Source organism: Suillus clintonianus (assembly GCF_016758775.1).
Source record: "Suillus clintonianus strain FC179 chromosome Unknown DEU56scaffold_83, whole genome shotgun sequence".
NCBI lineage: Eukaryota > Fungi > Basidiomycota > Agaricomycetes > Boletales > Suillaceae > Suillus > Suillus clintonianus.
In genome coordinates, this window is record NW_024539307.1 from 62,461 (window position 1) to 82,390 (window position 19,930).

Sequence of the window (19,930 nt, forward strand, 5' to 3'; positions counted from 1 at the left end):
GATGTATATACTGAATCTATGGTAATCATCGACACACTAGCACACACCACATCTTTGCACTTGCTCGTTTTATACTTCTGACTCCAGCACACACAAACCCTAATCATGAGCCATCATCTAGTACTGCTGGCAACATAGGAAGTTCGACACTTATCGGTGTTGAACAGGCCGGCGCCACGACCGTCTACAACAAAAGCTGCAATCATTCTTGAGCGCATCATGTCTGAAGCTGACCGAGCTCACCTTCAAGCTTCAAAGCTTCACCAATCATTTCGTTCACACGAGCGTCCCCCCGTAGATCAATACACACAAGGGCATCAGAGCCGTGCGCCTGCCAGTCGATCTGTTAGAGATGGAGGTGCGCACGGCAGGGTTCTCCCACGTCGGGATGCAAAACAGTGTTTTTATCGTTGTGCAATAAACAATACACGGACCACCGAGATGTACTCTATATACCGTAGCCCGCCTGAGCTATATACCGCATTTGAACACCCAATATTCTGTCCAGTCGTTACGTTAGAACATGTAACAGCAATACATACGCGTCAAAGGACTCACTACCCATAAAACACGCCCTGAAGTCTTTCATGCAACTCGCTGCCCAACACCTGCTGAGCAAATCCCGCTCGGTCTGCTATCCACTCCCCACTCGCTTCAAAGCAAGCAGGGGGATAAATGACCGTTTCTCCACGACCCTGTCGGTACCTCAGCACTTCATACACAGTACGTCCATCTCCTTTCTCCACCACCATCATCAACAGCTTCTTGCCCGCATCCTCCTGCTCGACACCGACTTCTTCGGACCGAAGATCAGGCCAGATATTGCACGCTACGTGGTGTACTGCAACGAGGCGCAGGAATCCGTCCACTGACCCTTGGAGAAGCGGACCAACGTATTTTCCGATCATTTCGCCTCTCTCTACAGGGTACAGGAAATCTCTGAGATCTCCTGCGATGACCTGATCTACAGGGGTGCGCACGGTACGCAGCACATGTGAAAAGTCTGCCCATAGCAACCGGCGATAGTCGATGGGGTAGGTTAGCGCAAGAGGTGGGAGTAGAAGGGAGGCAAAGGTCGGGTGCGAGAAGGAGATGGCATCGTATAGTGCCAGGAAGTCTGTATAAAACTGGTAAAAAGGCGTGCCCGATCCGAGGAATGGGAGAGAGGCCTGCTCCAGGTCAATGTCAACCAATTTGGATGAGGGCGACGAAGCGGTGGCAGCACCGAGGGTGAACGGTGCAAGGAGGTCAGACATTGATTTCGAAACAATGAGGTCCCGAAACACTTCCTCTTCGTCTCCTGTAGCTGGCGAGGGATATTCCTGCTGCTGGCCGTGTTCGAGCATGAACACTTTCATGCAAGTAAAGACCACCTCTGAACGCTTCAGGGCGAACTGGCTCAAGCTGTATCGCAATAGAATTTCTTGAAATGCTTTGACAAGCAGCAGCGATGTGCGAACAATATCAACTTCCGATGCGTCCCATGCGGAAGGAAGTGCCTTGAATATGGGCGAAGACCCGGACCGGAGAAGATGGTCAATTGGTGAGGCAAGCCACCCATGAGGCAACGGAAGGCCTGTTGGGCGATGCTCATCGGGGATAGAGGATGACGGGCTGGACGATGGAAGTCGAAGGGTAGTGCACCGCATGATTGACTCTGGCGTGACGTCGCTGGGGCTAATGTATACCTCCTGGTTCGGGCAAATTGCATAATCCAAGAAAGGCTTGATCACGGTCCATCCGCCCTTCTCCCAAATGCTAGAGGGTGCCATCGTACCGAGGAATTGCGGCGTGAGGACTGCTAAAACAGCCTGAATGACCTGAAAAGTGTGCTCTTCTTCTCCAGGTAGCTGCCTTTCGAGGATTGCCACACCCTGTGCTACCCAGAGGTCAGGCGAGGTCCCTGGGATATGTCGCGATAACCGATGGAAATATGCCAAAAATGTCGCTAGGGACTTGCAGGCAGCTTGTTCGACACCCCTAGCAACAAGCGACCAAAGTGGATGCGAAACGAGGAGGGCACAGAAAGACGATAGCTCGGCAAAAGGAAGGCTAAACGGCGGGGCACCTAGTGGAGCATCTGTGTTTGCGTCGGTGTTTGCGGTAGGTGTACATGCAAGCCAGAGGCGAATTACAGAGGAAAGCACACGCGCATGCATGCCAATGCGCTGCAGGCGTTGATACCGCTCCGATAGTGGCGTATCGTGTATCTGTGCGAGTTCAGTAAGTAGAGCATCTAGGGCAGCCCTCACTACGCTATGTTCAACTCCTTGGGTAAACCCGTCCCGGATAGTTTTGAGAATCTCTACGCGTTCTCTCTCTCCTCCCCTGATACCGTTGACCCGAGCACCTTCGAGCCACGCAGACGAAGCACACCAGATGGCAGCCCACACTCCCGCCTCCCCTTCAGTTATTCCCTGGCGAAGCTGAAGTACCTCGGCACCCCAGCCCCAGCTAGTCACTTGGCTCCACAAGATATCATGCGGTGGAGTCGTGCGATGTGGGTCCGTTGCGCAGACTATCCATGCTTCCACAAGTCCTGCCCATGCCACTTTCAGCAGTGTTGAGTTGGATGAAACAACATATGTCGACAAAGAATCAAAGTAGGAAGCGGCAGATGTCGCTATGTGCGAATACAGACCATATGAGGCAAGAGTGGTGTATAGGCGGAGGGTTTCTGTGAGCAGGTTTGTTGCGAGGGGCTCAGGGAAGGGCGAGGCAGGAGGCAGCATGGTAATAAAGCGAAGAAGTGCATCGGCTGGCTCACATAGTGCCAAAGCGCTAGTGCGAGAGGATGACGCAAGGACAGTGAGGCACCGGAGGGCGACAGGGTTAGGTAGGGGTGTGTCTGACGGTGGTGGTATAGGCGTAAGAAGGAATGTCTGTATTAGGGTTGGAAGCAACCGAGGGGTCTTCATGATTGATTCAGCAATAGTATTTGACTCCTGCGATAACCGATAGATAATGGACAGAAGTTGGGCCAGGGATTCAGGGGGCAAGTATGCTTGTGCGAAGAGCTCAATTGCTTGGATAAGGAAGTCAGGTACCTGCAAAGTGGACATGATGGCAGGAGCGAGATTCAACTCGGCATGCTCCGCATCAAAGAGGGCGTCCCAGCCGACAAGACACTCCCAGACGATCTCAATCGCCCGGACACCGACGCCACCCTTCTCGTTCATCGCGGAGAGTCCTGCGGCGAGAATACGTTTTCGCAGTTCTTCCTCCTTTCCTTGAAGTTCTAAAATCCTGTCTGCGTAGTAGGGGTCCCTGGCTTGCACGCCCAACCGGCGCGTAATGCCAGCTAAAATATTAAGCATCGTGGTGCGTTGCGCAGGGACAGTGGAGCGAGACAACAAAAATATATCATCAAGAGTGTATCCTGCGTGATCTCCATCTGCATGGTGGTGCAAGCCCAGATGAGAAGGCAGAGAGGCAGATATTTCTGCAGGTATGGGAGCACCCGTCAGATCGAAGCGAAGCAAAACAGGCTCCGAATTGGATGACGAAGGTTTCATCCAAGACATGGATGGGTTGTCTGCAGGTACACTTGGGAAGTATCGTCTCCGAATATATTCTGGGGTGCCTTCTTCAAGCTCCGATCTATCATGGGCAATCTTCTGCTCAGGCCAATCATCAGCCTTAGGACTTGTAGTAGGAGAAAGTGGTCGCTTCCGCGGCAGACGATTCTCTTTAAAAGTACCCAGAGAAACAATTGAGGAGTCTGGAGCATCTGGAGGCGGAGGAAGAGCTATGGCCTTTCGTTTGGGAGACACCGGGGCAGACTCATACACATAGACATCAGCAGGCGTCAATGCGGCAAAGCGAAGTTGGCGACTGGGTTTACTTGGTGACGAAGGTCTAGTACTGCTTTTCACCAGGATTGGAGGAGCTAAGACGCAGCTTTCGTGTCAAAATACCCATCAAGCCCTGGAAGTGACGTGCCTCTTTTCCCGAAATCTTCCAAGCTCTTGACCCTTGATAAATTGCGTCTGGCGGCAAGCCCTGGTAGCGGAGCAACGATCGGAATTTCGTGGGAGACATCTGGGGCCTGCTCGGATTGTACAGGCATACCCCCAGCTATAGCGGGAGGCTTCGTTGCATTTCTTAACCTTGCAGCGCGTACACGCTCCAGAAGGGCACCTGCACCACTTCCCAGTTGCTCTAAAACCTCCCGTCTCTCTTGTTCTCGATCCTCTTCAGTCATATTGGCCAGTCGGCGATCGTTGTCTTCACTGATCTGCTGACGCATAGCATCATCGGTGGTTCGTGAATCCACCTCAAGATCTCGAGGTTGAGATTGTTCGGCGGGACGCGCAGGTATTACGAAGGGTACGGTCGTAGGCCTTGCATTGCTGCTGCTCTTTTCCTCTTCTCTTGCGCGAGCAAAGGCGCTTTTTGACCTATGCTGAACAACTGGAAAACCTGAGCCAGGAGTTTTTGCAAACCTCGGAGAGGGTAGGCTTTGGGCAGTAGATGTCTTGCGTTCGAATACAGAACCGATCAGCGAACGTTCAGTAGAAGACATTCGCAGTTGCAAAACACAGGAAGGTCATAAGTTGCTGCCAGAGTGTGCAGTTACGTAATCGTGATCTATATCTCACTGGCAGTGGCAGTTAGTAACTTGCGGCTTGCTCAGCGCGCTCAGCAGTGTAAAAGTCCTGCGGAGCAAGAACTCCGCGGCGCTCACATTCAAAGCCTAAGCGTTCGGACACTTTTTGCTCAGGGTTTGAAGGAACCGAGTTAAATCCGATTTATGACTCAAGGTACAGAAACCGAAGTGCAATCCTAATCTTTACCATGTCGTTTGAAAGTGTGCCAATCATGTACGATCGCTTCCGCTCCCCTCCGCAAATTATTTGACGGTGCTTTGATTAGTGATCTGGAAGGTGCATTTAGCGAAGATGAAGCCCTACGACGTGCCCTTGCACAACAAATTCGAACAGCATGTATGGACGTTGGATTTTTCTATGGTACGCCCAGCTTGGCATTTCTCCGTCTCACATTTTATACTTACATTACACCCAGTCAAGAACCATGGCATCGCACAGCACTGCCTTGACGAAGTCCTGAAAGTGAACAAGGAATACTACTCGCTTCCAGCGGAGGAAAAGCTGAAAGTGTGTCTTTCTGAATGCTGCACTTGACTGACTTTATGACGCATTCACGACTAGCTTCATCATAAAACTGCATCAAATTTCAGAGGCTATAGCGCTGTAATGGAGGCCAACATCCAACCGGGGAACAAAGGCGACTTACACGAGAGCTTCCGCATTGGCTGGGAAGAGAAATCCGGCGATCCAGCGGTCCAAAGGACTTCTCGGCGTGATGGAGCGATGGCGGGTGCGAATATCTGGCCAGATAAACCTGAACATTTTAGATCCGTTTGCTTGGATTATTAGTCGAGTTGATATTTGGTTTTCGAGACATCAGAAACTCACAATGCTAACCTACAGTCACGCTGCCCTTGCCGTCGGAAAGAAGCTGTTTTGCCTCTTTGCACTGGCGCTCGACCTGCCTGAAACGTACTTCAACGACAAGGTACGTGTCTGCACGCCCTAGTGTGGTTACCACCCGTCATAGTTTAAATAGACCATGTATTCGGCCGCTACCATGCGTACACTCCACTATCCGCCTCAGCTAGATGCTCCAGATGATAAAGTGCTGGGAATCGGAGCTCATTCCGAGTGAGTTGTTTCGAAGCTATCTATCAATGTGTAACCTTGACGCCATTCGGGTGCAATAGTTTTGGGGTGAGTCCAATATTTCCGAGCTCGTAATGGATTTTCAACCATGGGCAGTGTTTCACGATTCTCTGGCAACAAGCGAGCATCGAGGCTCTCCAGGTTTTGAACTCTCGTGAGCAATGGATCGATGTGCCACCGCTGCCGGGAACCCTCGTTGTCAAGTACGAATATTTCGCATGCTTCCTAATAATTATACAGTCACTAACTGGATTATAAGTCTTGGAGATCAGTTTGCGCGTTGGACAAGTGCGTAAACCCCATTGCCTTTGGTGATATAGTCGGGATATTTACCACGCTGTACAGACGATGTTTTCAAGTCTACTGTGCATCGAGTCGCCAACAAGAACATCGTTGATCGGTACTCCATCGCACTATTCTTTGACACTGACTACGAGGTTAACATCGAGGTTAGTTGATTGAATATTGTTTCACGCTGTCTAATGGGCCTGATTCGATACATTACAGCCAATGCACACCTGCGTGTCAGCTGAAAGACCAGCAAAGTATGCAGCCATCACTTCCGGAGAGTATGTGAGGCAGCGATTGAAAGACATGTATAATAAGTAAATTGTAGTTACTACCAAGGCCACAGCTGGAGCATTTCGGATGCAGATTTCGGCGCATGTGATGTGCATAAATACATATATGCATATAGTTATGATCTTATCTCATTCGGGATAATCAGAGAATCCTTCCTTCTTCAACGACGACGATAATGTCTTTAGCAGAGTCGGCGTCCGTCGTTGATGGCGCTTTTCAAGACATACCCATAATGTCTGTTCGCTGGCTAAGATTACTTGCAAAGCACGACCATGCTGACTTCACTGCAGCGATCTTTCCTGTGCAACAAGTCCGGACGAGAGTGAGAGGAAAGCACTTGCGCATCAGATACGCGATGCATGTATGAATGTAGGGTTTTTCTATGGTAAGCACTCTGTAGACGCATAGAAACGGCTCCTCTGCGACGTCACGACCACTTTACATGCACTGGCAGTCAAAAACCACGGGATACCACCGGAATGCATAGACAATGTCCTTAAAGTCAACAAGGAGTACTTCAACCTTCCAACGGAGGAAAAGCTTAAGGTGTTGATTGTGAAGCTGTCACCTGTGGTCAGAGTTGCTAATCGGCAGCGTCTTTGCATAGCTTAACCACAAAACCGTCGCCAACTTCAAAGGATACACCCCATTACTTGATGCCAATATCGAACCTGGGAACAGAGGTGACCTGCACGAGGCGTTCCAAATTGGTTGGGAGGAGCTCGAGGCAAAGGCCTATGATGAGAAGCGAGCAAATGATGGTGCCATGGCGGGCGCTAATGTTTGGCCCGAGCGTCCCGAAGAGTATAGAGAAAGCATGTTGAAGTACTAGTGAGTACTTCTGCCTTGAAATATGATATCTAAACTTATAGCCTCGTAAGCCACGCGGCAGTAGCTGTCGGAAAGATACTTTTCCCACTTTTCGCACTGTCCTTGGATTTACCAGAGAGATATTTTGACGACAAGGTACAGTGCCGTGTGAATGGCATGTGATCTTTGGACTTTCATTGAATATCTCGCAGACGAAGAACTCAGCTGCAATTATGAACACATTACACTACCCTCCACAGACAGGCCCCGCAGATGATCGTATCGTCGGTATCGGGGCCCACACAGAGTGAGTTAATTCGTCATTGGTATCTTTCTTTCACCATGTTAATCCCTTGTAAACATTTAGTTTTGAGGTGCGATTCAATTACCTCAGAACTCTATCATGATTCGCATCGATTATGTTACAGTGTTTCACGATACTCTGGCAACAACCAGGAATACAGGCGCTCCAGATCCTGAACTCCCAGAAGGAGTGGATCAAAGCCCCACCCATTGACGGGACGCTGGTTATCAAGTGATCAGATTTACTTTTTTTCGATTTCAATAGCTGAATGTCTTATTCAAGCCTGGGTGATCAATTTGCTAGGTGGACAAGTGCGTTTTTTTCGCACCGCCATCGGGCCTCATCTCAGCATTCGATTTTCAGATGATATTTTCAAGTCCACGGTCCATAGGGCTGTCAATCGGAATGGCGTAGACCGATATTCTATTCCCCTATTCTTCGGCACTGATTACGATGTTAACGTCGAGGTGCGTGCTTATCTATTATTTGAACACTTGACAATTGAGATAGTTGAGCAGCCTATTGCAAGTTGTGTATCTGCCGAGCGACCCGCGAGGTATGGACCCGTATCAGCTGGGGAATATGTCAATCAGCGCTTGAAGGAAATGTATTACTAGACAACCTAGACTTGAAAGTTATATCAATGGTTTCAGTACTAAGTCTCGTGTGAGCACAGACCATGAGGATTAGGTGCAGTGAGAATTGGGATTCGAATATCTCCCTTGGGTTAATTAGGCGGGAGTCTCATGGTAAAGATAATATACGTGTTAGTATGACATGTGCTTTGTGGTGGGCTGCCAGTGCCACTTAGACTAGGTCTCGCGAACACAAGCACTATAACCAGATGGTGCTGGGAAACATGAAACGCGATACAATTTCATACAAATCATATGGCTCGACAGATTGTTACAAAGCGTTGGTACAAGACATTGGCACAAGACGTAGAAGCATATTTGCCATTCGCCAACCTCTGGCATTCCCTCACAGCTTCACTTATTTGCGGAAAAGACACAAAGGGGACACCATACTGCATCACGCCGCATCCCGGTGAGTCGCGTGCCACCCACTCTGTAAAAAAAGGTAATGTTCAGCAAAGCAAATTATCCAAATTAAGAAGGATACTTACGCTGAAGACACTATCGTGGTGCTGCGAGTCCAACATGTAAACAGGACGACTCTTGTCTCCGTGTTCAGCAACAGCAGTCGATATCAAAGAAATTTCAACGGGAGTAACGTTTGCAGAAGTGGTTTTATGGCTTGGGACCTGGGGGGCGTCCAGGCCTCCGATAGCCCCGGCAAGCTCAGCGCCAGAAGCATCCACAATCTTTCCGATGAGCTCCCCCTTGATGTGAGCGAGCGTCTGGTCAAACGAAGCCGCCGATGTGCCATCCCCGTTCGCTTTCATGATACTTTCGATCAATGCGGGAGGAATTGGAATGATGCCGCGAATGACGCTTCCCGCCGCACGACGGTTATCACACGCTTTACAAGCGGAAGTGTCTGGCCGTGCAAAGGATGTGACGGTGCCTATGAGCTGCGGAGCCGAAACACTATTTCCTTTGTGGTAGAGCTGGAATGAATAGGTGCCGTTGAAGGCATGCTCCAGAAGTTTCACAACCACGACAAATGTGCGGTACCCAGGAACAACAGTATGGCCATCTGGCACAGCAGGATGGTCCTTGTCTGGAACAGGAAGTTGCGTCCAAGCGGGAGCCGACACCTGCTGTGCGGTAGCTTGTGGATCAAACCCGTAGTACGCTGCAACCTTCTTGCGCCCCAAGGCACGCTCGTTGGGTGACGTAGCAGCTCTATCAACTTTAATGCCCGAGAACTCGGGATACGAATAATCTGTTCAAGGTGAATTTACTATTGTGATCCCATAGAAAGGATTGCTACTTACACTTGGGGTAGGCGTCTGCATGCAAAAATCGAGCTTGATTAGTAGTCCAGTAGACCCCTTGTTCCGTTCGCCATGGTTGGAGTGGCCCATCTGGAAGGAGCTGTGCGTTGAGGGGCTTCGCATATGTACCGAGATTCTAAAAGACGATTACTGAGTACGTGTGTCAGGACATCGTCCAAACCCATACTATTGTCCAAGGGATTAATTTCCCGTCGAGTGTATACCCGTTTTCCATCCAGTACTCGGAGTAGCACCACTCCCAAAGAGCCACTTAGGGGATTCGGTCACAAGAGAACACCCTTGAACTAAATGACACATACATATTCTGTCCACATTCGCATGGTGAACTGAAGGGAATGTCATATAAGTTATGCATGCAAGTAACTTGCGCCTATTCACGCACGGTAGAAGATAGGATCGAAACCGGCCTATATGAAGAGAGCTCAACATCATTTTAGAGGGTCAGATAAGGAGCTGCTCACGTAGTCTGAGTCACCCTGCAAGTTCATTTAATTAAGATCAACAACATCTTTCGCACCCAAGCAGTTAAAACTAACGATGTGTCCGGTTCCACCCTAAATCATAGCTGGAGTAAGCACATGCCAAGTTGGAACAAATGTATTTCACCCACAAATAATCCATGAACAACGTCATGCACGCCTTCAAGTGATCCAGTGTTGAAGACGGAGTTTTTTGACTCCGGAGTATGGTTAGAAAATTCGTCCCAGCTATCAAGATGTTAGTCAATACGTGGGATAGCAAAAGGAAAGACATACGCCAACGCAGGATCTTCGTCATCATTGACTGTAAAGAGTTGAGCAACTTTGCTTCTTACATCTGCTGCCCCGGCTTTGAACGCCCTTACAAAATACAAATCAGCTCCCGTGTCGCACCACATGTCTCATCGATACTTACTGTTGCATCGCGTCTACGTCGCTGCTTTCAGGGTTCACGACACTAGCAGCGTAGCGGTACGTCCTCTTCCACTGGGAGAAATATGCCACGTGCCCTGACTACGAACAACATTTGAGCAAGTTCCGCGATAAGGAAAGGCAAAGATATCGTACCCTGACCGTCTTGTCATCAAAGTCTTGTGGGATCCCATCGACGAACGAGAAAAATGAGAGCGGATTATCAACAGTTTGTTTTTGACCTCCAGCGGTCACGATTTCCACTTTGTCCTCGTACAGAACAGGAGGAAGCCCATTCTCGGGTACATCCTTGCCGGCCCAGTCCCAGTATCTGCGTATAATGTAGAAGTCTGAATCAGTGTCAGGAATGACTTAGCACGCACGGAAAGCGCAGTTCCTTGGCAGCATTGACCCACACTCCACCTTCGCGCGGGTTTTTAGCTTCGATATCGTGGGCCAATTGTTCGGCGATATTTCCGATGGATTGCTACAAAAGAAATTGAGCGACATGTGAGTCACGATCGTCATCTGTTGAGCGTACCTCAATAAGCATGACATATGGGCGGTGCCAAGTAGGAAAAACAACGGCACCATGGCTGAACAAAGGTTTCAAAATCAACAGAGCGAGAACATGGACACCAGCTTACGTGCAATAACCTGTGACAAGCAGTATTTTCAGGCTGGCTGTGGGGAACTACAATGGAAACGACCAACATACCTCCGAACCTGGCAGTAGTCCTGTCAGCGTCGTCAAAGTCAGTTGAGGTGTCCTTGTTGCGGTCACCAGCCCATTCAATGAAGGGCCTTCCGTGAATTGAGGCAATTTCTGTGAAGGTGGCGGCAGGCTCTTCGATAACTTGGGGAGCATCAGGGCGCTGCTGAATTGCAGTATAGGCAAGGATGAACAATGCAAATTGGTGAGGATGATCCTTTTGCAGGGTCTCGATAGGTAAGCGATCTAATGTACATCCAGTGCCCTTGCGGCCAATCACAGGATAGTGGTATTCGGCAGTGCTCATGGTTGGGGTAGATCAGAGAGTAGAAAAAGGTTGGGTACGACCTGGCGTTCCATCATGTCTTTAGGGTGGTATTTATATGCACAGAGACAAAGCCGACTTACTTAGAGCGGTCAACATGAGACGCTGGGGCCGTTATCGGCGACGTCGACTTGCGGGAATCGTTGACACATCATGTGGTTTTTTTAATGCTGACTGGATCGGGTAGGAGTTTGTCAATTTCTGCCACCTTGTTCACAACCCGTGCTCACATGAACAGCACACCTGACTGTTGGAGTGTCAGAATCGAGTACTATGTACACCATTCATGTGTTAGAGTGGATTTATCTATTGAATTAAGCACGTTATCAGTAACTTCAGAACCCATACTTGCGCACAAACCCGAACTATCACTGGCAGCAACTGATGCACCGACGAAGGTGTAGTGAGAAGCAGGTAAAATGTGTAAGAAGCCTACCATAAACGGACATCCCCATATCATAATGAAATCAGTTGGGGAGGAAAGAGGGAGTTGAAATGATCGTCCAAGTTCCAGATTAGACAGAACTTCGCGATCGTGACCACAGCGCAGCGCAGCACAAGTCAACGCTAACTTTGAACCACGCTCGAGTGAGAACGCGTGTACCCCATTAATATTACTGGAACGCACGCACATCTGCTTGTCGTATCTCTACATTCAGGACGTTCAATATCTGATGCTTGCTCTGGTGAATCGTGATGGGTACGGAAGTGCGGAGATTGTAACGTACGGCGGATTTCTCGCATTGCCGCCCGATGATCGTCTGTAGGCTTATTTTGCTCTAACGGCCACCCAGGTGGAGATCCCCAGTCAAGATGCTTCAAGATGACGGCACGCAAGATACTGTCCAGACACAACTGTGATCCTCGTTCTCGGGCTGGTTGTGTCCAGTAGGCTAAGCCCGGCACATTGCTATCCGTCCAATCAGTGCGTAAACTGCCATGCTTGACTCAGTCTGACTAACAGCCTTTCCTCAGCATATAAAGGCTGTCGTGTTTGGCGGTCACCTCTTCATCAAACCAACCTACAACTTTCAAGTCCCACTTACTTCAGCTCACAACCCATCTTACCATGCAGAGCGGCACTCGCAAGATCTTTAACGTCCTGTACTCCAACCAGGTCGTTGACCTGCAGTACGGCAGCAGCGCCGAAGGCACTCCTATCGTCGGCTATGAAAATGCCACCACCACAAACCCGCACCAGCGCGTTAGTATTCATTCCTTGACTCAGAGTGCGCAGGCTCACCGTCAGCGTAGTGGGATGTGCAAATCCTCGATCAGGACGAGGAAGGCAACAATATTACCGTCAGATTGGCCAACAACGGAACCGGAACCTACATGAGGGCCGAGCCAGAGAGGCTGGTAAAAAAATGCAGGCTTCCTCCTGTGATATACTGTTTGACGCGTCTTCAAATTTGCAGGGCCAAGGCGTCTTCGGCAGCACCATCGCCACGAAGTGGACCCTTGTCAAACAGAACGACATGGGACAATACATGTGAGCGATGCGACCGAGAGATGTAATCACGCACTCACGTACGCACAGGATCCAAGGCCAAGAGGGAGAATTGGTTTGCGCCCTCAGCAGCGGCAACAACCTCACTCAGGTATTGCTTCAAGCTCATTGTGTGCCGCCGGACAGAATATCTCACGGTTCGCGTTTTGTAGATCAAGCTCGCTGTCCCAGACAACAGTGACAACAGCCAGCTTTGGCTCTTGGATGACAACTAAGCGAAGCTGTAGCTTGTGAAAGAATGACTGGCGAATGGCGTAACAAACCTTATGTACACACATCTTGAGTTTGAATGAATCGTGTTGTGTTATGTTCATGTTGCCCCGGGGCCGTCCAGTTCTGGTGTTCGCAGGTCATTGAAAGGTTTTCCTCGCTGAGCGCAATAGGACGGCGAATATCTTTAGTATCGTCGTCATCGCCCGAAGGTCGAAGGCCGACCCACTTGCGGGAGCGTTACTGTAGGTTTCCGAAGCTGTAAACAAGTTCTCCTCTGGGACGACGTTCAAAAATATTTGTCAGTGTGCTGAGCAGAGGTATGCACCCGCTTTTGCGAACCAGCCGTGTTATGTGGGCAAAACCTAAACTAGGGCTCGAAATCCTGTCAGCAGGTTTAGATCTGGATATCCTGATAACGGACATAACTTAATTGTGCGCAAGAGACATACAATGGCGTAACTAAGGGCAAAGATAAAATAACTCTCCCGGTGCAGTATCTCTATGATTGATTCACGGCGTGGTGAGTAGATGCGCAGCACACAATGACCAGAAAACGAATCCACCATGGGGGGTTCTCGATGATGACAGTGGGACGAGACGTAGCGCCTGCTGCACCCGTCGGGGTAGCAGCAGGTGTAGTAGGCGTTGTGGATATCGATGCAGCAGTCGGCCGAGTATGCGATGTCGACTGGGCTGGATGGTGTGGCTGCTGTGCTGGTTTTGCCTTGTCTCGTTCTGGCCGACGAGCAACAAACAGTGCCTGCACGGAAATCATTAAACTTCGGTGATTGTAAACGAACCTCGAGAAAGCGTACCTGTTTGTCCCGTACTGCAGCAACTTCGACAACGCGAGGACCTCGATGAGGGAAGATACTCGACCTTGGACGCTGCTCGAGTTCGGTCGCTGGACCAGTCCTGGGTTGTGGTCGTGGGAGAGCTGAGCGAGGGCTCCTAGCGATAGCGAAGAGTCTCTTGAGGAGTCCTGGGCTCTGCTGGGTTCGTGGCGAGAAAGAATGAGGATACTGCAGCGAATGATGTGAATGCGAAATGTAGGATATGCTGGTGTACGCACATCATAAGATCCTCCAAAGAAACCAGGTGGTGTATCTTGCGTGCTGTCATCTTCAACTTGGCCGGGTATCTCCACCTGGGTGGCCATTATAGTACATAAATGAAGAAGATAGTCATCGGGTGACAATGCAGGAACATGAGTAAGGGAATTTGGGAGATAGAAATGAGGCATACAGTCGTAGTGTTGGATGCGCTAGTCTGAATGCGAAATGAGATAAATAAAGGGACGGGGAATCGATGAGAACTTACTGTGATCGACGCCTGTTCCTCACCAGGAGCGTCCTCAGGCAATGCCTCCTCGGGGACTGCCCACTCCGAGATCTTCTTATCATTACCTCCACTTAGAATGTGTTTGCCATCCGTGGAGAAGGAGACAAGGTACACTGGGTTAGAATGGTTGAAAATGACGATGATTTGTCGATGCGAGAGCTGCCAGAGGCGAACTTGGTTATCATCAGATGCAGAAGCAATGAGGGTGCCGGCTGAGTTTACAGCGATGGCGTTGATGTCTCTGGTATGGCCCTTCCAGGAGTCACCGATCTGCTTCCAGGTTGAAGCATCCCACTCTCGTATAGTGGGATCGAAAATAGAGCCCCCTGAAAAAAGGCGTGTACCATTGGGTGTCCACGCGAGTGAGAAGTGGGATGCGTGACCCCCCAATTTTGCAATGCATTCCCTCGTGCCCAGGTTCCATACTTGTATGTTTCGGGACGTCGCAATGGCAATATTTTCGCCAGATGGCGAATACCGAACGCACCAGACTTCTGTACCACATTCTATTGGATTTCCTTGCGGCTGCCAGGTTTCTGTGGCCCACAGCTTCGTTGTTTTGTCTGATGATCCAGTCGCGAGAACTGTGCCATCTGGGGAAAAGTCCAGCGAGCGAATGCGACCAGAGTGGGTTTTAATGGTTTTGGTGGTAGATTCACCGGCGTTCCCACCCCAGGCAATGAGCTCTCCTTCCCTATCACCACTTGCTATCGATTGCCCATCTCGTGATACTGCCACTGCTTGCACCAACCCACGGTGCCCCTTCATCGTCTTCAACACAATGCCTTCTTGCAAGTCCCACAGGCGAAGCGTCCCATTGTGTAAGCCCGTTACCATACGTGGTCTGTCGGGGAACACCGCGACTGCCCGTACAAATTCTTCATGATCAACAAACGCTCGAACGGGTGTGGTGCTTGGATCGATGGGCTGCGCTGCTTCTCCCGCCATTCTTGGGACGTTTGATTGGTGTCGAGAATGGCAAAGCTGGAGAGGTACGTATACTGGGCGTTTTATAATATTTACCGTTTCACAGCATTGCCCTGCATCTTGTCTCATTGGGCGCTCCAGGGACAAGGCACCAGGTCATTCGCCTCCACCTCCTGGACCCAAAACGCTCCGTGTTATCGTACTTGTCTTGCTCAAGTTCCTGCGATTCTGCACGAGCATCCAATCAGCCACGAGCCTAGCGTGATATTTCCTTTACAAAGTAAAATCATTATCAATCTGTGTTCGCAGTGCTCAGAGTAGGTGTAATGATCATGGGTTGTATCAGTGCCGCAATTCCCATCGGTCCTGCAGGGCTGTGAATCTTGTTCAGTTTATAGTATCGCAGTGCTACATACTCCGGCACATATGCTATGCGGCATGCAACCTGTCCAAAGGGTCGCAGTCAGTCGTGTCACGGTATTCCCAAGACTTAAAAAGGGAGGGTCAACATACCAAGTGCCTAGAGTACTGACGTGCTGCCTGATGATTGAGGCCCGCTAAATTTTAAGCCAGGGCACATGATTGTTCAGACATTTCAAGGCCACGACCGAATCGCCGACAGTACTTCGAAGTTGCTTTCAATGAACGCTTGATGAACATTAAGGACAACGTGAAAATCCAGGTCACACTTGTGACACCTGGCAAGGCTGGTCACACTTGTGACACCTGGCAAGGCTGGTCACAAGCATAGGCGAGCAAGTGTGATCGGGAACGACGTCGACTGATCTGGTTCTCTTCATCATTTTGTGATCTACGTCAAAATTAAATATTGGATTTGCGCAGACGATTGATGAGAGTTGCTATTACAAAGCAGTAGAGCGACAAGAAAAGAACACTTCTACTTTTTTTTTCATTACTTCGTGATGAAACAAGTAAAACAAGCGCAAAGCTGTGTCTTCCTCGCTCGCCTTGCTCACTGGATTGTCCAACATCTTCGATCTGCCAAAGTCTATCAAGCGGAAGCTCTTGCTTGAGATCGGCCGTTCACATAGTAGCGGCAGAAGGAGATACGTGATGTATGATCCCCGCGCAGGTTGTATGTAAATATATTTATGCGCGCTTGTTGAAAACTAGCGAAAAACAGCGAAAATGAGATAACCGCCCTAAAGAACTGGAAGGAACGATGATATAGTGGTTCATATGGTTCATCTGCATCAATGTCCATCAGCTTGTGGGGGGTATGCGCAACAAAGAAAGAGCACGAGACGAGCCAAGAACCGGAGGATGTTTGTTCTCACGGTTGCTGCAACTGGTATTGCAGTAGTTGTATCAGGAGCAGGAGTGGGGGCTGGAGCAGGAGGTGCCGTGGAAGTCGAGGCGGCGGCAGGCTGAGATTGCGATGACGACGACTGAGCTTGGCCTTGTGGTTGAGCCTGTGTTTTTTTTGCCTGCGGCGGAGCAACATATAGCGCCTACGCAGAAATAATCAAGCCTCAGTTGTCGGAAACGCACCGAACAAAGACGTACTTGTTTGTCCCGCACCGCAGCAACCTCGACGACACGAGGGCTGCTATGAGAGAAGATAGACCGCCTTGGACGTTGCTGAAGTTCGGTTGCTTGATTAATGTTGGAGGGAGAGCGGCGAAAGAACGTTAAAAGGCCTCTGAGGAGCATATTCCCCGAAGAGCGTGTGATAGGGCGGTGGTGGGCAGAGGAACGGTATTGGTTACTGTATGCTGTGGAAGACTGAGATCAAGAGGTCAGAATAAGAACTGATTTAGAATCGCTGACGACACACGTGAACACCGTCTCGCACACCATCAAAAAAGTCTGGTGGTAGTTCATCGTCCTTGCCCTGAGTGGCATCCGTCTAGAATACCGATGTTACAGTGATCGAAAAGGTCAAGAAAAATACCACGTACGTCTATCAACTCTATGACCTGCAAAAAAGATATTAGCATCATCTTTACCAAAGAGCCATGAGATTTGGACTAACATCAGGAACAGGCAGTAGGTCTTCAAGGCCAGCTTCTTTGAGGATGGCGTGAATGTCCCATGCGCACACATTTCCGCCTTGGCAACCAGTAACTAGCGTTTTTCCATCAGCGGAAAAAGCTGCGGAGGCCAAAAGGTCTTCATACTGGAGGGGTGGTCCGATCGGGAGATTCGTGTCGAGATTCCATAGACCCACTGTTTTATCAAATGAAAATGCTCTCGCAAGGAAGCGGTTGTTCGCAGACAAGGATAAGGCGTTGACACTTCCTATGTGAACATCAAAAATGGCAATGTGCTGCCAAGTGGCTGTGTCGAATATCCTAATCGGGCCATATGACCCGGAGATTAGCTTTTTTCCGTCCGACGTCCATGCCAACCTCCAAACTGGATAATCCTGTTTGAGTGTGGTGATGAGCTTGCCCGCCTTGCTATCCCAGATTTTTACCGCGCTCTCTTCGTCTCCGCCTGTCGCGATGTGTTCGTTATCAGGCGAGTACACCACCGCGTTGACCCACTTGTGTCCGGTTGTGATTGTCAGGACAGTTTCACCGCTCTTGACATCCCATACTCTTGCTGTCCCATCCCAGGATCCACTCGCTACTCGCTTACTATCTGCACTCCAGCACAATGCACACACAAGATGGGTGTGTCCCGTCCATTTGGCGATGACCTTTCTCGTCTCGACATCCCACAAAATCACTGTCGCACTGTTTCCGCTTGCAACTGTCTCGCCGTTTGGGGACAACGACATAGACCACACTTCTCCGTTATTTTCATCTCGCCAGTCCTCGCCTATCTGTGTGCCGCTCTCTAGGTCCCATAGTCGGAGTGAGCGGTCTACCGAGCACGTGATTATGCGTCGTCCGCTGGGCAGATGGACAACACCTTTTACACAGTCGGTATGACCTCGCATCGTCCGGAGTGGCGTGATTGCTGGCGCCTCGCTGGTGGACGATGTAATTGTCGGCGCTGGGGATTCCATACTGCAGATCGGGGACTATGTATGTGAGAGAAGTCTGCCGAGATCGAACCAGACCGGCTCAACGGCAATGATTGCTGGTGAGTCCAGGGGCCTACTTCTTTCACGTTAGCGCTTGTCAGAAACACAAACCATTGCTCACGAGACAACCTACTTACAGGAATCTAGTCCTCACCCTAGAAGACAGCTTCGGCACTGTATATGCAGGACTTGCTGCACCTTTATTCGAGAATGCGCAAGAGATCCTGGTGTGTACGGGTCGAAGTCGCTGTAGTAAGCAAGTAATTAGCCTTAATCTGAAGAAGAGCCCACAGTATCACTCACGAGAAGCACCGTTCAAACGAACACAGTATTCAAATCACCGGGCCAGCGATCAATGGATGTTTAGTTGGGAGAAGAGGAAGTTGGGCGCTCGTTCGTTCAAGCCGTCTTTTCTCAATTAGGTGCGTCCCATGTATCAACCTCGTGTTCGTCTCACAGCTGCAGTGCTGTGTAGACGAAGCGCTCAGGTCTGCGACCGGCGCGACGTGCATCTTTTTGTACATAATGGACCTCATGCTGGCGACAAAAGTCGCATTCCTCTACTTTACCCGATGCTGTTCGGAAGTTCGCCAGAGCGTGTTCATATGATCGGGTACACCAGGATGGTCAGCGGCTCGATTGGGACTGTATCGCAACTGCTGTCGTTGAAGCTGCCAAGAAGGTGGAACAATATTTGAAACGGCATTACTCACTGGATATTAGTAAGCGCCAAGCGACCATGGAATTAGCAGAACGATGTTCTGTGATACGGACAACAGTGAAGTACCATACACTTTGTAAGATATACATGACCTCCCGTCATGATCATGATCAACTCCAGAAATAAGTCCAAAGCTTCCGAAGCGAAGGCGGGCGAGTTCTCTGGATCTGGTCGCGCAAGCTGATGACTGTACATGTTGAGGAGCTACACAAACTGCCCTTGGCCCAGATAAAAGGTGTTCTGTTACTCTTTCCAGTGGTGAAGTCGTTGTCGATTGATCACTGGGAGGAAATGAGAGTTGATTTGGAACGTTTCATGATGATGCTGCCTAGTCAGTCGTAGCACTTTTGAAAGGTAAGTTCTTCGATTTCTACTATGTAGCTGGAACCCGACCAGCCTGATTTTGCCTTCTCTCTAATCTCTTTTCGACGGGAATACTGATCGTATATGCCCATTCTGATGCGTGCATCATAGCACGCTATGAGTTCCCTGGTGTCGCATACTGGTATCTCTTTGGGATCCTCCTCCTTGTCGGCCAAACAGAGCTCATCCTGAGCTATGAGCTCACCAGCCTGGCGCATCCATTTCGCAAGTTTGCTTCCTGTGGAGTTGGTGAAATAATTTGGCGTATTTGGGAGACGTCGATCACGGTAGAAGTCGTAGAGTGTCGCGCCCCACAAATCAATTCCGTTGCCAGCCTCCTTGCCCCGCAATGTAGATGGCTCAGTGATGGCTTGTCCTTTGAGATCACGAAACCAGAAGAGGAAGATAATGCGATTCTTGCCATATGCAACACAACGCGTGTCGTTATCGGCTTGTTCTTGGATAGACTTGGAAAGCTCATGGAGGTCGATCGTACTGAAATTAGTGTGTTCGACGCGTATTGCTGCATCTAGGCTGCAACAAGATGGATCTACTATAGCGTGCGATGGCATCAATTATAGCGACATACCGCTCTCCTATTTTGCCCTTGTCTT

At 49.7% G+C, this 19,930-nt stretch overlaps 8 protein-coding genes across 8 annotated transcripts; 3 read left to right on the forward strand and 5 right to left on the reverse strand.

The window, feature by feature from the left end:
• Positions 1-377: 377 nt before the first annotated feature.
• DEU56DRAFT_823777 (uncharacterized protein) lies at positions 378-4,626 on the reverse strand. The gene is made up of 3 exons (XM_041354223.1): positions 3,943-4,626; positions 558-3,889; positions 378-500 (listed from the first exon to the last, which is right to left on the reverse strand). The coding sequence occupies exons 1-2, from the start codon at positions 4,523-4,525 to the stop codon at positions 558-560; spliced, it is 3,915 nt and encodes a 1,304-aa protein (XP_041204745.1). The 5' UTR covers positions 4,526-4,626; the 3' UTR covers positions 378-500.
• DEU56DRAFT_823781 (uncharacterized protein) lies at positions 4,627-6,436 on the forward strand. Its single transcript, XM_041354224.1, has 11 exons — positions 4,627-4,823; positions 4,876-4,970; positions 5,026-5,117; positions 5,172-5,398; positions 5,454-5,538; positions 5,590-5,684; positions 5,744-5,750; positions 5,799-5,905; positions 5,962-5,990; positions 6,048-6,151; positions 6,210-6,436. The coding sequence occupies exons 1-11, from the start codon at positions 4,798-4,800 to the stop codon at positions 6,309-6,311; spliced, it is 969 nt and encodes a 322-aa protein (XP_041204746.1). The 5' UTR covers positions 4,627-4,797; the 3' UTR covers positions 6,312-6,436.
• Positions 6,417-8,057, forward strand: DEU56DRAFT_823793 (uncharacterized protein). Its single transcript, XM_041354225.1, has 11 exons — positions 6,417-6,518; positions 6,575-6,669; positions 6,739-6,830; positions 6,892-7,115; positions 7,166-7,250; positions 7,307-7,401; positions 7,462-7,468; positions 7,523-7,629; positions 7,681-7,709; positions 7,762-7,865; positions 7,917-8,057. Exons 1-11 carry the CDS (start codon positions 6,460-6,462, stop codon positions 8,013-8,015), a joined length of 996 nt encoding a protein of 331 aa, XP_041204747.1. The 5' UTR covers positions 6,417-6,459; the 3' UTR covers positions 8,016-8,057.
• Positions 8,058-8,269: 212 nt separating this feature from the next.
• DEU56DRAFT_903584 (common central domain of tyrosinase-domain-containing protein) lies at positions 8,270-11,647 on the reverse strand. Its single transcript, XM_041356643.1, has 19 exons — positions 11,607-11,647; positions 11,477-11,552; positions 11,330-11,420; positions 10,928-11,269; positions 10,857-10,866; positions 10,751-10,805; positions 10,593-10,696; positions 10,366-10,540; positions 10,214-10,311; positions 10,075-10,158; positions 9,930-10,026; positions 9,856-9,873; positions 9,781-9,795; positions 9,702-9,726; positions 9,619-9,645; positions 9,486-9,568; positions 9,299-9,434; positions 8,525-9,246; positions 8,270-8,466 (listed from the first exon to the last, which is right to left on the reverse strand). Exons 4-19 carry the CDS (start codon positions 11,226-11,228, stop codon positions 8,431-8,433), a joined length of 1,986 nt encoding a protein of 661 aa, XP_041204748.1. The 5' UTR covers positions 11,229-11,269; positions 11,330-11,420; positions 11,477-11,552; positions 11,607-11,647; the 3' UTR covers positions 8,270-8,430.
• A 327-nt stretch (positions 11,648-11,974) lies between these two features.
• DEU56DRAFT_562341 (uncharacterized protein) lies at positions 11,975-13,035 on the forward strand. The gene is made up of 6 exons (XM_041346821.1): positions 11,975-12,171; positions 12,222-12,450; positions 12,501-12,605; positions 12,665-12,738; positions 12,787-12,847; positions 12,909-13,035. Exons 2-6 carry the CDS (start codon positions 12,316-12,318, stop codon positions 12,969-12,971), a joined length of 438 nt encoding a protein of 145 aa, XP_041204749.1. The 5' UTR covers positions 11,975-12,171; positions 12,222-12,315; the 3' UTR covers positions 12,972-13,035.
• Positions 13,036-13,386: 351 nt separating this feature from the next.
• Positions 13,387-14,235, reverse strand: DEU56DRAFT_823804 (uncharacterized protein). The gene is made up of 2 exons (XM_041354226.1): positions 13,785-14,235; positions 13,387-13,729 (listed from the first exon to the last, which is right to left on the reverse strand). The coding sequence occupies exons 1-2, from the start codon at positions 14,210-14,212 to the stop codon at positions 13,480-13,482; spliced, it is 678 nt and encodes a 225-aa protein (XP_041204750.1). The 5' UTR covers positions 14,213-14,235; the 3' UTR covers positions 13,387-13,479.
• Positions 14,236-16,092: 1,857 nt separating this feature from the next.
• On the reverse strand, positions 16,093-17,401 carry DEU56DRAFT_983108 (uncharacterized protein). The gene is made up of 6 exons (XM_041359933.1): positions 17,379-17,401; positions 17,234-17,325; positions 17,160-17,177; positions 17,036-17,107; positions 16,765-16,983; positions 16,093-16,709 (listed from the first exon to the last, which is right to left on the reverse strand). Exons 5-6 carry the CDS (start codon positions 16,909-16,911, stop codon positions 16,452-16,454), a joined length of 405 nt encoding a protein of 134 aa, XP_041204751.1. The 5' UTR covers positions 16,912-16,983; positions 17,036-17,107; positions 17,160-17,177; positions 17,234-17,325; positions 17,379-17,401; the 3' UTR covers positions 16,093-16,451.
• Positions 17,402-19,420: 2,019 nt separating this feature from the next.
• Positions 19,421-19,735, reverse strand: DEU56DRAFT_700682 (uncharacterized protein; the record flags this gene model as incomplete). Its single annotated transcript, XM_041347310.1, has 1 exon — positions 19,421-19,735. A coding segment is annotated over one exon (315 nt), but the record flags the coding sequence as incomplete, so codon positions are not given.
• Positions 19,736-19,930: the final 195 nt, after the last annotated feature.